This window comes from Ornithorhynchus anatinus, chromosome 1, assembly GCF_004115215.2.
Source record: "Ornithorhynchus anatinus isolate Pmale09 chromosome 1, mOrnAna1.pri.v4, whole genome shotgun sequence".
NCBI classification, from domain to species: domain Eukaryota; kingdom Metazoa; phylum Chordata; class Mammalia; order Monotremata; family Ornithorhynchidae; genus Ornithorhynchus; species Ornithorhynchus anatinus.
Window position 1 is genome coordinate 55,321,675 of NC_041728.1, and position 14,460 is coordinate 55,336,134.

The 14,460-nt window shown below is 43.2% G+C and overlaps 1 protein-coding gene across 3 annotated transcripts in view; it reads right to left on the reverse strand.

The window, feature by feature from the left end:
• The window catches only part of CLMN (calmin), a 119,768-nt gene that overhangs the window by 12,983 nt on the left and 92,325 nt on the right, over positions 1-14,460 (reverse strand). For all 3 annotated transcript variants that reach the window (XM_029064090.2, XM_029064080.2, XM_029064091.1), the window contains exons 5-9: positions 10,750-10,842; positions 8,707-8,897; positions 7,429-7,622; positions 4,994-5,076; positions 2,078-3,961 (exon numbers count right to left, since the gene is read on the reverse strand). In XM_029064090.2, coding sequence (XP_028919923.1) covers positions 2,078-3,961; positions 4,994-5,076; positions 7,429-7,622; positions 8,707-8,897; positions 10,750-10,842 — 2,445 coding nt within the window. The remainder of the gene's footprint in view (positions 1-2,077; positions 3,962-4,993; positions 5,077-7,428; positions 7,623-8,706; positions 8,898-10,749; positions 10,843-14,460) is intronic.

Consider the following 14,460-nt stretch of genomic DNA (forward strand, 5'->3'; position numbering starts at 1 on the left):
CGGAAATGTCTGGAACGTGGTTCCGAGGAACAAATAAAAGGCCAAAACGGGCCTGTTTATTGTTATATTGTACTCTCCCAAGTGCTTAGAACAGTGCTCTGCACACGGTAAGCACTCAATAGATATGAATGAACGAATGAACAGATGAATGCATTCTGATATGAATAATTTGCAAGCACGGGCCTCGCTTGAAATAATAATGATAATAATAACGATATTTGTTTAATAGTAATAATAATATTGGTATTTTTAAGTGCTTACTATGTGCCAAGCACTGGGGTAGATACAAGGTAAGCAGGTTGCCCCATGTGGGGCTCACAGTCTTAATCCCCATTTTATAGATGAGGTAACTGAGGCTCAGAGAAGTTAAGTGACTTGCCCAAGGTCACACAGCAGAGAGGTGGCAGAGCCGGGATTAGAACCCACGACCTCTGACTCCCAATCCCAGGCTCTTTCCACTAAGCCGCACTGCTTCGCTAAGTACTTACTATGTGTCAAGCACTGTTCTAAGTGCTGGGGTAGATGCAAGCTAGTCAGGTTGGACAAAGTCCCCATCCCACATGGGGCTCACTGTCAAAGTAGGAAGGACAGGTATCGAATGTCCATTTTACAGTTGAGGAAACTGTGGCACAAAGAAGTGAAGTGACTTCCCCAAGGTCACACAGCAGACAGGTAGTGCAGCTGGCATTGGAACCCACATCCTGTGACTGCTAGGCCTGGGATCTTTCCACTAGGCCACACTGCTTCCCCTCTGCCCCGTGTGAGGAGTGCAGGATGGACGCCACCGGCACCAGAGGTACTGCGGGGCCGCCACAGCAAGCCCGGGGGCTCCGGCCTGGGGGTCCTATTCCCGTGCAGGTGGGGGGGTTGTCCTGCACCACAGGTGACGTGTGGGAGGTGAGCGTTGCTGAGGGAGGTGGGCTGGTGGGACCTAAAGCTGCTTGTAAAGTGCAGGTTTGCTGTGTGAACCCCTCCAGTCCAGTCGGGAACAACATGGCCCCTCAGCCAACTCGTCACCTGCCCAGCTGCACCAAGCCCCCACCGCAGCTTCCCCGCCGCTCCTCTCCTCCTACCGACCCCGTGCCTCGAGCCTGACCACCGTGCTGCTTCCGGAGCAGAAGAGGCCCAAAGTGGCCTGCTTGATTCCGTCCCATACCCTCTCACCTGCTTGCTCTTCCTCCCCCTCTCTCACAGTCCCTCCATTCATTCATTCAGTTATATTTCTCGAGCACTCAACTGTGCACAGAGCACACTGTACTAAGCACTTGGGAGAGTACAATGTAACAAAAACAGACACAATCCCTGCCCACAATGAACTTGGTGTCTAGAGCAGGGGAGAAGACATCAGTACAAATAAATAAATTACAGACTTGTGATAAGTGCTGTGGGGGTGGAAGTGGGGATGAATAAAGGGAGCAAGTCAGGGTGATGCAGAAGGGAGTGGGAGAAGAGGAAAGGAGGGTTTAGTCAGGTATCTTGGAAGAGATGGGTCTTCAATAAGATTCTGAAGCGGGGGAGAGTAACTGTCTGTCGGATTTAAGGAGGGAGGCCCTTTTAGGCCAGAGGCAGGACATGAGGGAGGGGTCGAGGGGTCGGTGGTGAGATAGATGAGATCGAGGTAAAGTGAGAAGGTTAACACTAGAGGAGTGAAGTGTGCAGGCTCTTCCCTTCTTTCTCCCTCAGGCACGATATCCCAAGATGGGTGGGATGATGGAGTGGGGAAGCGACATTCCAGGGAGGAGGTAATCTAAGAGCTTCCTGCAGAGGGGGGCAAGCAAAAGGAAGAGGAGGGAGCATCCCCCAAAGACCCACTGGGTTGGAATGCTGCACCCCCAACCTCAGTGGCCTGAGGGCAACTTTTCAGTCTGAGCTGAAGTACATGGTCCCACAGGGCTGTGGGGAGACAGAGTTACTCTAGACGCACCAGAGCATGTGGAGAGGAAACGAAGCCCCTTCTCTTTTCATCTTTGCTTAATCTCAATTAATAACATACACTGAATGAGAAAGCTGCAGTGTTTGTTGGTTTTTTGACAACAGTTCTGCTCATTATTGACAGCAAGAATACCAAAGTTGTTACCTGTAGACTTTCGGGAAGATTAACAGTCCAACCAGACACAGGATCTTTCTCTTTTGGAGAGTCTCTTTTCGGCCCCACATGGTTTGAGGTCAGATCAGCTTCCTCACATAGTTTTGTCGGAACAGTGGCACGGTCAGGATCTGTTGGCTCTATTTCTGTAGACACGGTAGCCAACTGGGTCACCGAAATAGTATTTTCCGTCTCTACACGTGACGCCTGGGCAATTCCTTCGCTGTTTAGCTCCCCTGGGCCCGATCCATATTCTTGTAAACACTGAGCTGATGTTTCGGGAAGTGTTCCCCCGCTTTTTGAGCCATCGGGGCTGGAGGAGGAGTCTGCAAAAGCTTCCAGAACTGCCGATATGGGAACATTGTAATGTGGATAGTAAAAAAGATCATGGGGAATGACGGAAACTTTAGAAGAAGAGGTTGCCATCAAATCAGCTCCATCTCCCTGCTGGCTCTCCTGGACATGAATATCCTTGAGGCTGACAACGCTCTGTGATGATATCGAAATGTTATCTTCCCGATCCCTCGGCGATGCTCCTGAACCTTCAGGTCCAGCGTCCTCCACTCCACCACACTCCCTTTTAGTCTGACCAGCAGACTCCTGTTGTATCCGCTCACCTTGCTCAAGTCCTTTAAATAAACATTCCTCTTCCAGAGGTAACATGTAGTTGTACATATCCTCTTCTTGGAAAGCGTTTTCAGGAGACAGCCTTGAAACAGCCTTTTCTGGATTTGGGGGCTCAATTGAGGGTGTATCTGAAGTGATAAAGGCAGTACCCGGAGGACCGTTGTCACATGGGCTGATCGAGGTTGAACCTGTCGCTTCAGAGATAGACTTCGACCCCTTTCTAACCAACTCATCTGCATCATTCTCAGAAGAATTAGCCACCGTGCTCCTTTCTCCATAAGTCGAAGGAAAATCATCTGGAGTTATGTTGGAGCCAGTCAAATCTATTATTTCCACCTGCTCTAAAGAACCAGTCCTCTCCAACTGTTTAACATTGTCCTCCAAGGAATCTGGAATAACGATGGCTTTTTTGACACTTGCTGAAAGAGGATCATCCAGTACTTTGTTGGCAGTGGTATCCACATTGTCACTGCTTTCCGGAGACGCTTCTGAAGCCAAATGTTCAGAGTTACCCTCTGAATAACGAGCTCTCTCAACAGCATGCTTTTCATCTCTACATGGAGAGCCAACCTGGATTTTGTGCTTAGTGGTATCTGTTATTTCATTACAACACTCTGGTGTCTCTTCCTTTAACTGCTCAGAATCAACTTCAAAAGAATCAGCAGGAAGAATGGTATTTTTTTCATCAGTCACAACAGTTGGTGAGAGGCAACTTTTCTGTTCCAAGGGCTCATTCAGTGAACTTTCGTTCCATTTATTTGGAGCCAGCTTATTCTCCAAAACCTGTTCACATGTATCTGACTCAAAATGGTCGGAACTCATAATTGGCAGAGAGTTAGGCCTTTGAATCTCTTTTTTTGGTAATAAGACAGAGGGCTCTGACAATGACTGATTAAAGTCAGCTGACTTCTTTGAGCATCCTGGTATGAACTGATCAGTAAATGGAGATGTCTGGTTATTTGAATTGTCTGATACATGAGAAATCTCAAAATTTGAACTATCAGAAAAACCCAGATCAGCAGGGTCGCTGAGGTGTTCATCAGACGGAATTTTCTCCCACACCCCTGGGGCATCACAAACAAAGACTTTTGGAGGAGGTGGTTGGCTAGTTTCATGATTAATGGTATATGCACGTTGTCCGTTTTCATTAAGAACAAAAATCTTTCCCTCTTGTTCTACAGGTGTTTCCTTGATATGGACAAAGGTTGATTCAATTGGAAATTCCTTATCGGGATCTGGCACGTCCTCCTGTAAAGAATTATAATGAAAACATATATACAGAGACTTTTTCCTAGAAAACACTTATGTACATTTAGGACTATCTGTGGTGTGCTCATCAAAAGTTTGAAGGTTTTATTTTGATCTGTCACAAAAGTAAAGATGGAAGTTCTTCTTTCCAAAGTTTCCCACAGAGCATATGAATGCAGTATCATCTCCAAGATGATGATAATATTGACTGCATCTAGTGTTCCTTTATAGTGTCTAGTGTCATTTGAAATTTACGGGCAAATAAGACACCTTAAACTTTAAAAAAATAATCAAGCTAAATGGGTAGGAGCAGTAGCATTAGGGGTATTTATCACTTTAAAATCCTGTAATAAAAGATTCCAAACCACTGGTTCCTTTGATGTATCTGGCTTCTGGTTGTTAATTTAAGATACTGTAAGAAAACTTCAGGGAAGTTTGATTTTTTTTTTCCTGAAAAGAAAATTGTACAAATTCATTTTGAGTCGGGACTTTGTTAAAAATGTGGAATGACTCAGCATGGAAAATCCCAGCCCACAAACCAGCAAGTTATTTTTTTCCACTGCAAAATTCACAGAAATGAAACTAGCCATGGCAGAAAATCCTCAGAAAAGAATTGCCATTTGAGGCAATAAAATATTTTCTTTTTGCAGGTTGACTATTGTTGAGATTATCTTATCTGGAATCTTAAAGCAAGTTGGAGGGACTTTTGTGTGGGCTGATGGAAGACACAAGCTTTCATATGTACCATTAACTATGGTCTAGGTCTAGGGTTGATTGGTTCCAACTGGGTCTTATATCTTGAAATCTTGTTCTGTCCCACATTAAAACTGAATATGGGTAAGATAGTCAGAGTAACAAGATTCTCTGGCACAACTGGGAAGGCAGATTTTATTGGACTTTTGAGAAACTCTGAGTTTCTCAAATTACCAGTAGCCTACCCAAGAATGCATTCCAAGCACCAGCTTCTCCAGTGACAAACTATGAAGAAATAAATTAAAGATTTCAGGGAGTAGGAAGGGAAAACAAACTTACTCCTTCCAGTTCTGGAAAGTGCTCTAGAAATTGTGCCACGTAGGTCATGACCGACTGTTCATCCGGGGTATCCACCATTACATCTGAAATTAAAATCACCAAGTATTGAGCTGTGACCGTGCCCCCATCAAATACAAAATAGGAACCATGACTCTTTGCCCTACTCCATCCCCTAGACAGTTAAAAAATAAAAGGGATTAATTGCCTTTTCTACTCATTGATATGAACATTCTTCCTCCCCGTAGCCAAGTGTCTATCTGTAAAACCATTCATTCAGTAGTATTTACTGAGCACTTACTATGAGCAGAGCACTGTACTAAGCACTTGGAATGTACAATTTGGCAACAATAGAGACAATTCCTGCCCAATAACGGGCTCACAGTCTAAACAGGGGAGACAGACAGCAAAGCAAAATAGAACAAAACAAAACATCATCAAGAAAAATAGAATCTTGGAGATATAACATACAGTTCCCAAGTGTATCACATAAAGAGAGTGTACAGATTTGAGGGGAGGTTACCTAAACCGAGTTTCAGGTTTTTTTTTAAATTATACTCTATTTTCAGCTAAATTTGAGGATGGATGTGTATATGTGCACATGGGTCTGAAGGAAGTAGACTACCTTTCAACTCAGCGGCAGAGAGATAGAAACAATGGTTTTCACCTTTGCAGCTAAAGCAAAGAAGCAGCGTGGCTCAGTGGAAAGAGCACGGGCTTGGGAGTCAGAGGTCATGAGTTCGAATCCCGGCTCTGCCACTTGTCAGCTGTGTGACTGTGGGCAAGTCACTTAACTTCTCTGTGCCTCAGTTACCTCATCTGTAAAATGGGGATTAACTGTGAGCCTCACGTGGGACAACCTGATTACCCTGTATCTACCCCAGCGCTTAGAACAGTGCTTGGCACATAGTAAGAGCTTAACAAATACCAACATTATGATTATTATTATTATTATTATTAGAGATTCAAATTCAGTTTAACACACCCTGCCACAGTCTCTGTTAACATCTTAACAGATTGCCAATTTCAAAGAGGTGGTCTATCTGGAATCTACCCACTGCCCCAATTTAATCCCTATCAGTAACTGACAATAAGATGCCTTAGTCTCCCTCCTTCATCTCCAAATCTGAACACTAGGATGGATATCGCCCTTAACTTTTTCATATGCATTCCTAGTTTTCCTTCTAGAGATCTTGGTTTTCTCATCCATGAATCCACTGATATTTTCAACCTGCACAACTTCCTTGTGGAAATGAATTCCATAGACCTATAACCCCCAACGTGAAGAAATGGATCTTTCTGTTTGTTTTCAACCTACTGCCTTCAAGCTTCTGTGGGTATCCCCTCTCCCTGGTGTTGGGAGATTTAGAAAACAACAATTCCATGACTGCTGTACCCACACGCTTTATCATTTTATAAATTCCAATCCCATTCTCTCTCGGCCTCTGTCTTTTCATTCTCTCTTCAGATGGAAGCGTCTCCACCGCCCTTATTATCTTTGGTTATCTTTCCCAATGCCTCTTCCAGGCTGTCATAAATTCCTAACGAGTCAGCAGAATTGTAAACAGAATGCCACAAATGGGAGTACCATGGATTACACAGGGACAAAACTATGCTTTTAATTTGGTTTTCCATTCCTTTTCTGGGGGGGCCTCATAGCATTTGGTTGGCCTGTTCCCACACATTGGATAGTTTGGGGTTTTTTTTCATGGTATTTGTTTAGCACTTACTATGTGCCAGATACTGTACTATCCTCCACATTCCCAGTATTTCCCTCAGCACTAGGGGTCAATAATAGCCTACAGGCTGGCTCTTCTGGCCCCAATTCAGAGATAATCATGGTCGAGAATGAGGACGCTGAAGAAGCCTAAACCCAGCATAGTATTCGGAGTTCTGTTCATGTGTCCTACTGGTTACATGATGTTTTTGCTCAATTTGAGCTATCATCACCTCATATTATCCCTGCGAACTCCCCTCCCAATCCCTTTGGGATGCCATCTGGATAGCTTGGCAGGGAGAACAAGGTCTGAGGGGTAACAGATTCCTAAGTTCAAGTAGGGTGTGTAACATGGACCCCAAATCCAAGATGGGTGATTTGAAGGAATAGTTAAGGATCCTTAATCCATCAATCAATGGTATTTATTGAGCGCATAATAGTAATGGTATTTGTTAAGTGCTTATTATGTGCCAGGCAAAGTACTAAACACCGAGTTGGGTACAAACATTTCAAGTTGGACACAGTCCCCGTCCCATGTGGGGCTCAGTCTCAATTCTCATTTTACCGAGATAGTAAGTGAAGCACAGAGAAGTGAAGCGACTTACCCAAAGTCACACAGCAGACAAGTGGCAGGGCCAGGATTAGAACCCATGACCTCCTCAAATTCCATCCCAGGGAACATTTTAAAAAATTAAGGCAAAACCTCGGCAGGGATTGTTACCTTCTGGTTCTAGAAGCCTAGGTATGTGAAGTCTATCCTGTGCTACGCTGAAAGCTCTCTCCAGGTTCTCCCGAGCCGAATCCTCCAGAGCTTGCTTCATGTCTACTAAAGTGGGGTCTATTGCTTTGATTACGGCCAGGAAAGCAAGACCGCTCCGCCAACTGGCTGCAAAGTCCTGAACTGCAACCCCGTATCTAAACAATGACAGAAACACTTGATTAGGGCACAAATCAGAGTTCACACAAATCTACAGAGCAGCGGCAGCCTCGTCTCCTAAATGGAAACCAAACGATTAGTCAACAGGGTTTCGGAAGCTGAAAGATTGCTTTGGTGCTCTCAGCCTCCAGCCTGTTACCCAGCAAATAAGTTTTTAAACCCAACCACGGGACTCACATTTTATATTTCCCAAGGAATTCTAAGGAATGGAAAACAAAAAAATTAGGGCATATCCAGCAGACTAAAAGTCAATGAAGATATATTACATTTAGAATTTTCAATGTGTTAAACTTCCTCCTCTGTAAATGGTCAATTGATGAAAGAGCCTCCATTTTTAGAGCTGTTTGTTCAAATATCTATAACTATGGAAAAAGATTTCTGTAGTTATTTTCCCAAAGTGGTCCTGGGTTATTCATTCAAGCATATTTATTAAGCATTTACTGAGTGCAGAGCACAGTATTAAGCACTTGGGAAAGTACAATACTATAATAAGCAGTGACTTTCCCTGCTCACAACAAGCTCACAGTCTAGAGACAAGCTCACAGTCTAGAGATTTCCCCGCTCTCCATATTACCCATCTCTCAGTACATGACTTCTAAGTAATTATTAGCTTTGAAAGTTCCTTAACTTTCTACCTTCAGTTCATGGATTAGATTAAGTGAGAAAGGCGAAAGGCCACATGATCACTCTAGTCAACAAACGGTTAACTGCAAAAACTGCACCCAAAGAGAATACTACAGGGTAAAAAGGGATAACACATTTACCTACACAACCTGAGATTTATTACCTACAACCCTCCCTACCCATCCAAAGGAATCACGTCATTTGGGCATGCAAACTTCTAGCCTCAGATGCAAAGTACAGGAAGTGATGATATTCCACTTTTAAAATCACGCTGGTTGCCCTGCAACTTGGAAAGTTTCCCTCCTCCTCCAATGCTGCAGCCTAGCATAGTTGAATAAAACTAGTGATAGTATTTACTAAGTGCTTACTATGTGTCAAGTTTACATCTAACAGAAGATAGAGACCGCCATAAGGTGTTTTAAGAGGAAGTTGACTTACTTTCTGGTTCTTTTCTGAACCCAGGCTAAGAGGGCTCTAATGGCTCTTCGCTGGTCCTTGACTGACACAGCCACATTTTTCTCAGTGCTGGGAGTGGTTGGGTGTGAAGAGTCTGAATCAGTCCCTCCAAGTCCAGACGACAGGCTGGAAGACGAGGAGTTTCTATTTAGATTGCCGGTAAGCTCCTTAATCTGGGGAGGGCAAAGCAGAGTCCAGGTATCACATCAATAGTCCATAAATGCCACTTGGGGGAAAACTAGCGTGGCTTTGTGAGCAGCACTGTTTAAACTTGGTCAGAAGGGCAAATTATAATTATACTTCCTATTACCGACTATGTGTCAGGCACTGTACTAAGGAGTGGGATAGATAAAAGATAGGTTGGACACGGTCCCTTGTCCCATATGGGGCTCACAGTCTAAGTAGAAAGGGAGTAGGATTTATGAACAGGAAATTGAGTAGGAAAATGAATCACAGTCAAAGATATTCTTACTATGTACGATAATTAACACCCTATGCAAGAACCCTAAATGGGCACTGTTTTGACTGTGAGAGATGGGGATTAAAATGGAAATTGAAGGATAAACAAACCACCATTTCTTTTTTAGATAGTGGCTGTTTTCAGAGGGGCCAATTCAAAAGTCAAAATACATTCCCAGGCCTAAAACCAATTCCCCGACCATGCTGATAGAGAAAACAATTCACAAACCCCACAGAATGACTGATTTTGGCAACCAGCCACTGTTGTCTTCCTCAAAACTTACTGAGTAAAATCTACTTTTTTAAAAATCCTGGTCAAAAGACCATGCACAATATCGAATTTCCTCTGCCATGGTTAACTGCATGAGTGATTTGCAGTTTTCCATTACACAATTTGCTTATTTGATTATCTGTTCCATGAAGGCAATTTAAGATTCTTCACATCTCATTTAAGCAATTAAAAAATAATAACCCTATTGAGTTGGAGGTGCTTGTTGTTTGTTTTTTTAAGGTTCGGTTCTCCTAGTTCCACAGGACAATTTCGAAAAGAGCTGAAGAATCCCTGGGGAGAAATTTTTAAAAATTGATGCTCACCTTCGAGGAGAGATTCACTTCAGAATCATCTGGCCCAGATAAGCTACAGGGTCACCGAGCTCACCTTGATTTTATTCCTAACGGATCACACATTTCTCACAAGCTGGACTGAAGGAGTCTCTTTCTGGGAACCTAAGATTCTAAATCTGGACCAAAAACTTACTTTTATTTCTACTCTCTGTGGATAAGGGTCTGTCGAGTTGGAACCAAATAACTGTCTGAAAGAAGATAACTGACTAACTGCAAATTAACAGTCATGGTAGTATCTGTGTGTCCACTTGGAATAGTAAGACACTATACTAAGCACTTGGGAAGAACAAAACATGGAAATGACACTTTTCCTGCCCATGAAGAGCTTATAGTCTAATATTCATTCATTCAATTGCACTTAAGGAGCACTTACTGTGTGTGCAGAGCACTGTACTAAGCACTTGGGAGAACTGAGTAATCAGGATAAACAACTGAATGTATAAAAATAGCATAGCTTAGTGGAAAGAGCATGGGTTTGGGAGTCAGAGGTTGTGGGTTCTAATTCTGGCTCCACCACTTAGCTGTGTGACTTTGGGCAAGTCATTTAACTTCTCTATGTCTCAGTTACCTCATCTGTAAAATGGGCATTAAGACAGTGAGCCCCACGTGGGACAACCTTATTACCTTATATCTCTACCCCAGCGCTTAGAACGGTGCTTGGTATATAGTCAGTGCTTAACAAATACCATCATTATTATTATTACTGTTATAAAATGTGGAGGGTGGGTATCAATAAGTTCATAAGGGAGGAGGTGGGATTTTAGGTGAGCTTTGGGTATGGGGAGAGCTGTGGTCTGTTTGAATTTGGAAGAGAAGCCTTTCTGATTCTGGGGGAAGCAGCATCAGCAAGAGGTCGGAGGCAGGACAGCAGAGTTACATACAGCTAGAAGGTTATCTTGGGAAGAATGAAGACAGTGAGCTGGGCAATAGCAATGACTTTACCTGGAAAAAGAGGATTATGTTCCAAATCAGTCCAAGTACCAAAGAGGAGTTTCCATCTGCTATTTCAGCTGCATCAATGCTAACTAGTTTTACCTGTAGAAAAAGAAATGACGATCAAGAGATGTTTTTGTGAAAATCACACAGAAAACTCAAAGTTACGCACGGCACTATTCATACTGCAAAATTCAAATGGAATTAAAAAAACACATGGTGAGGAAGATATTAAGTGATTCTTCTGATTAAATGAAAATTTATTGAGATTTCTGTTTTCTCTGCAGGCTTTTCCCTCTCTCTCCCCCTTATGGCCTTTTACACATTGGCTGCCCACCATCCTTCACTCCTATCTTGAAAGGGGATTAAATGGCCATTTAATCTGTGATTGAAAGCCAAATTCATAATGGCAGACAATGATGGGGTAATCTCTCGGAACTGAAGAAGCATATGGCTATACAATTACAAAGTCACCCAGAGTCATGGGCTGTAGGCTAGTTATTACACATTATCGGATTTATTTATGCCAGTCTTGCTAAGGCAAGGAGCACTAGCTAGCTGTGACTTTCAATGAGGCAGTGTACAGATTCAATCACACTCCAGCCATGGGGGTGAAATAAATGGAATGGAGAAACAACCTCAGCATGGTGTTATCCTACTGTCAGGTGGATCAAGGTCATTCCAGTTTCAATTATTATTATTATTTTTAATAGTATTTAAGCACTTACTATATACCAGGCATTGGATTAAGTATTGGATTGGAGGAAGAGTGTGGCTCAGTGGAAAGAGCCTGGCCTTCCTAGTTAGAGGACGTGGATTTTAATCCCTACTCTGCCACTTGTCTGCAGTGTGACTTTAGGCAAGTCACTTAACTTCTCTGTGCCTCGGTTACCTCATCTGGAAAATGGGGATTAAGACGGTGAGTCCCATGTGGGACAATGTGACTACCTTGTATCTACCCCAGCACTTAGAACAGTGCTTGGCACATAGTAAAGGCTTAACAAATACCATGATAATAATAATAATGATTAAGTGCTGAGGTAGATAACCAACCTTACTTATTGAACACTTACTGTGTGCAGAGCCCTTTGAAAAGTACTTGGCGGAGTACAATATAAACAGAGTTGGTAGAAACGTTCCCCGCCCACAGCGAGTAGCAGATACCAAGGTAATCAGATTGGACACAGTTCCTGTCCCACAAAGGGCTCACGGCCTTAACCCCTCTTTTACAGTTGAGGTAACTGAGGCACAGAGAAATTGAGTGACTTGTCCAAGGTCACATAGAGGGCGAGTGGCAGGGTCAGGATTAGAACTCAGGTCCTCTGACTCCCAGGCCCATGCTCTTTCCACTAGACCCAGTGCTTCTAAAACCTAGGCTTAGACTGGAATTGGGGAGAGGGGGCTGAGGGATAGGGAGAACAGGATATACATTGATTTTCCCCAAATATCCTCTAGCCTGCCATCAAAATAAAACATGAATCTGAAACAGTTTAAAAAGGTTTCTTCAAAAAAAACAACCATCATTAAGCCAGAAATAATCAAAAGGAGGTAGCTGTTATTTCCCCAGACTCTAGGAAAATAGAAAGTAGAATAGAAAATAGAGAAGCAGCATGTCCTAGTGGATAGAGAGTCATAAAGACCTGGGTTCTAAACCCACTCCTCCACTTATCTGCTGTGTGACCCTGGGCAAGTCAATTAATTTATCTATGCCTTAATTACCTCATCTGTAAAATGGGGATTAAGGACTGATAATAATGTTGGTATTTGTTAAGCGCTTACTATGTGCCGAGCACTGTTCTAAGCGCTGGGGTAGACACAGGGGAATCAGGTTGTCCCACGTGGGGCTCACAGTCTTCATCCCCATTTTACAGATGAGGGAACTGAGGCACAGAGAAGCTAAGTGACTTGCCCACAGTCACACAGCCGACAAGTGGCCGAGCTGGGATTCGAACTCATGAGCCCTGACTCCAAAGCCCGTGCTCTTTCCACTGAGCCACGCTGCTGAGACACCCATGTGGGACAAGGACTGTGTCCAAACTGATTAGCTTGTATCCAGCCCAGCACCTAGTACAATGTCTGGCACATAGTAAACACTTAAGAAGCACCATTTAAAAAAAAGGGGGAGATTTGCTTACAGTGATGTATAAAATACAGTAACAAGTAATAAGGATAATAATGTGGTATTTGTTTAGCATTTAATATGTGCAAAGCACTGCACTAAGCATTAGGGCAGCTACTTGATAATCTGGTCCTACATGAGGCTTTCAGGCTAAGTAGAAGGGAGTACGGGAACTTTTAGCAGATGAGCAAAAGGACACTGAAAAGTTGAGTGACTTGCCCAAGGTCACTCAGCAGCTATGTGGCAGAGCCAGGATTAGAACACAGGTCCTTTTGACTCCTAGGCCAGTACTCGTTCCACTAGGCCACGTTGCTTCTCTGTAGTGATTGTAATAGTAGATATCTTTGGTCATCGGGGACGGATTAGATAAATGGAATTTCCAGGTCACCCCATAATCCCTAATTTGCTCAAAAGTTTTAACCTATTTTGCAAGAGTTGCTAATAAAGCCATAAAACTGGCCAGCAAATTTCACCTCCTCTCCCTTCTCCTGCGCCATTGGGAAATGCAAAACTATCAAAAAAGATAGGTAACAGGAGAGGGGGAAAAGTACAGGGCCCAGATTACCCAACCTACCGATTATCAACCCCTCAACTGTCGCCTGTGATTTCAAGACCACAAGTTGCATTGCTCTAACATGGTAATAAGTCTTGCTTTATTCATATTAATGTCCGTCTCGACTGGAAGCTTGTTTTGGCAGGGAACGTGTCTGCTCATTCTGTTGTACCATACTCTCCCAAGCATTTAGTGCAGTTCTCTGCACATAGTAAGCGATCAATAAATATGACTGATTGATTGATTCAATAAAATTGGAGACCTGCCATAACCCTGACTGCCCTCCTATTGCAGACTTATCCCAGAGTCAGATTTGCACAGATTCAGTTCTCCAGGCAATTCAGCAAAAACAATAACTTCTGCTTTTCTGGGTAATTCCAGAGAGTATAGATTTTGTCCAAAATACTTAAGTCATTGTCGTTGTATAGACCTGACCCTCGTGAACCATCTGTGACTTTGAGCGTGACCTTGAGCAAGTCATTTAACTTCTCTGTGTCTCAGTTTTCTCATCTGTAAAATAGAGACTCAGAACCTATTCTCCTTCCTATTTAGACTGTGAGCCCCATGTGGGATAGGGACTGTGTCCAACCTCATTATCGTGTAACTACCCCATGCTTAGTAAAGTGCTTGGCATATAGTTAGCGCTTAACAAGTACTTTAATGATAATCATTGTTATATAAGGTGTGACTAAGCTGTGGAAAATACTAAAGAAAATGCCAGAAAAGCAGTGTGGCCTAATGGGAAGAACGCACCAGTCAGGAGACCTGGGTTTTAATCTCGGTCCTGCCACGTACCTGTTTTGTGACCTTGGACAAGTCACTTCACTTTATCCAGGCCTCAGTTTTGTCCTCTGTAAAATGGAGATTAAATTCTACTCCCTCTTCCTTAGACTATGGGACAGAGACTGTGTCCAACGTGATTATCTTTGCCAGTACAAGGTATGGCACACAATAAGCACTTGACAAACAACAAACTGTTACCTGAGCCATGAGGACAGACCACGGACCAGAGTACAGGTTTCTTTGCCCATCCCACAGATCCCATCCC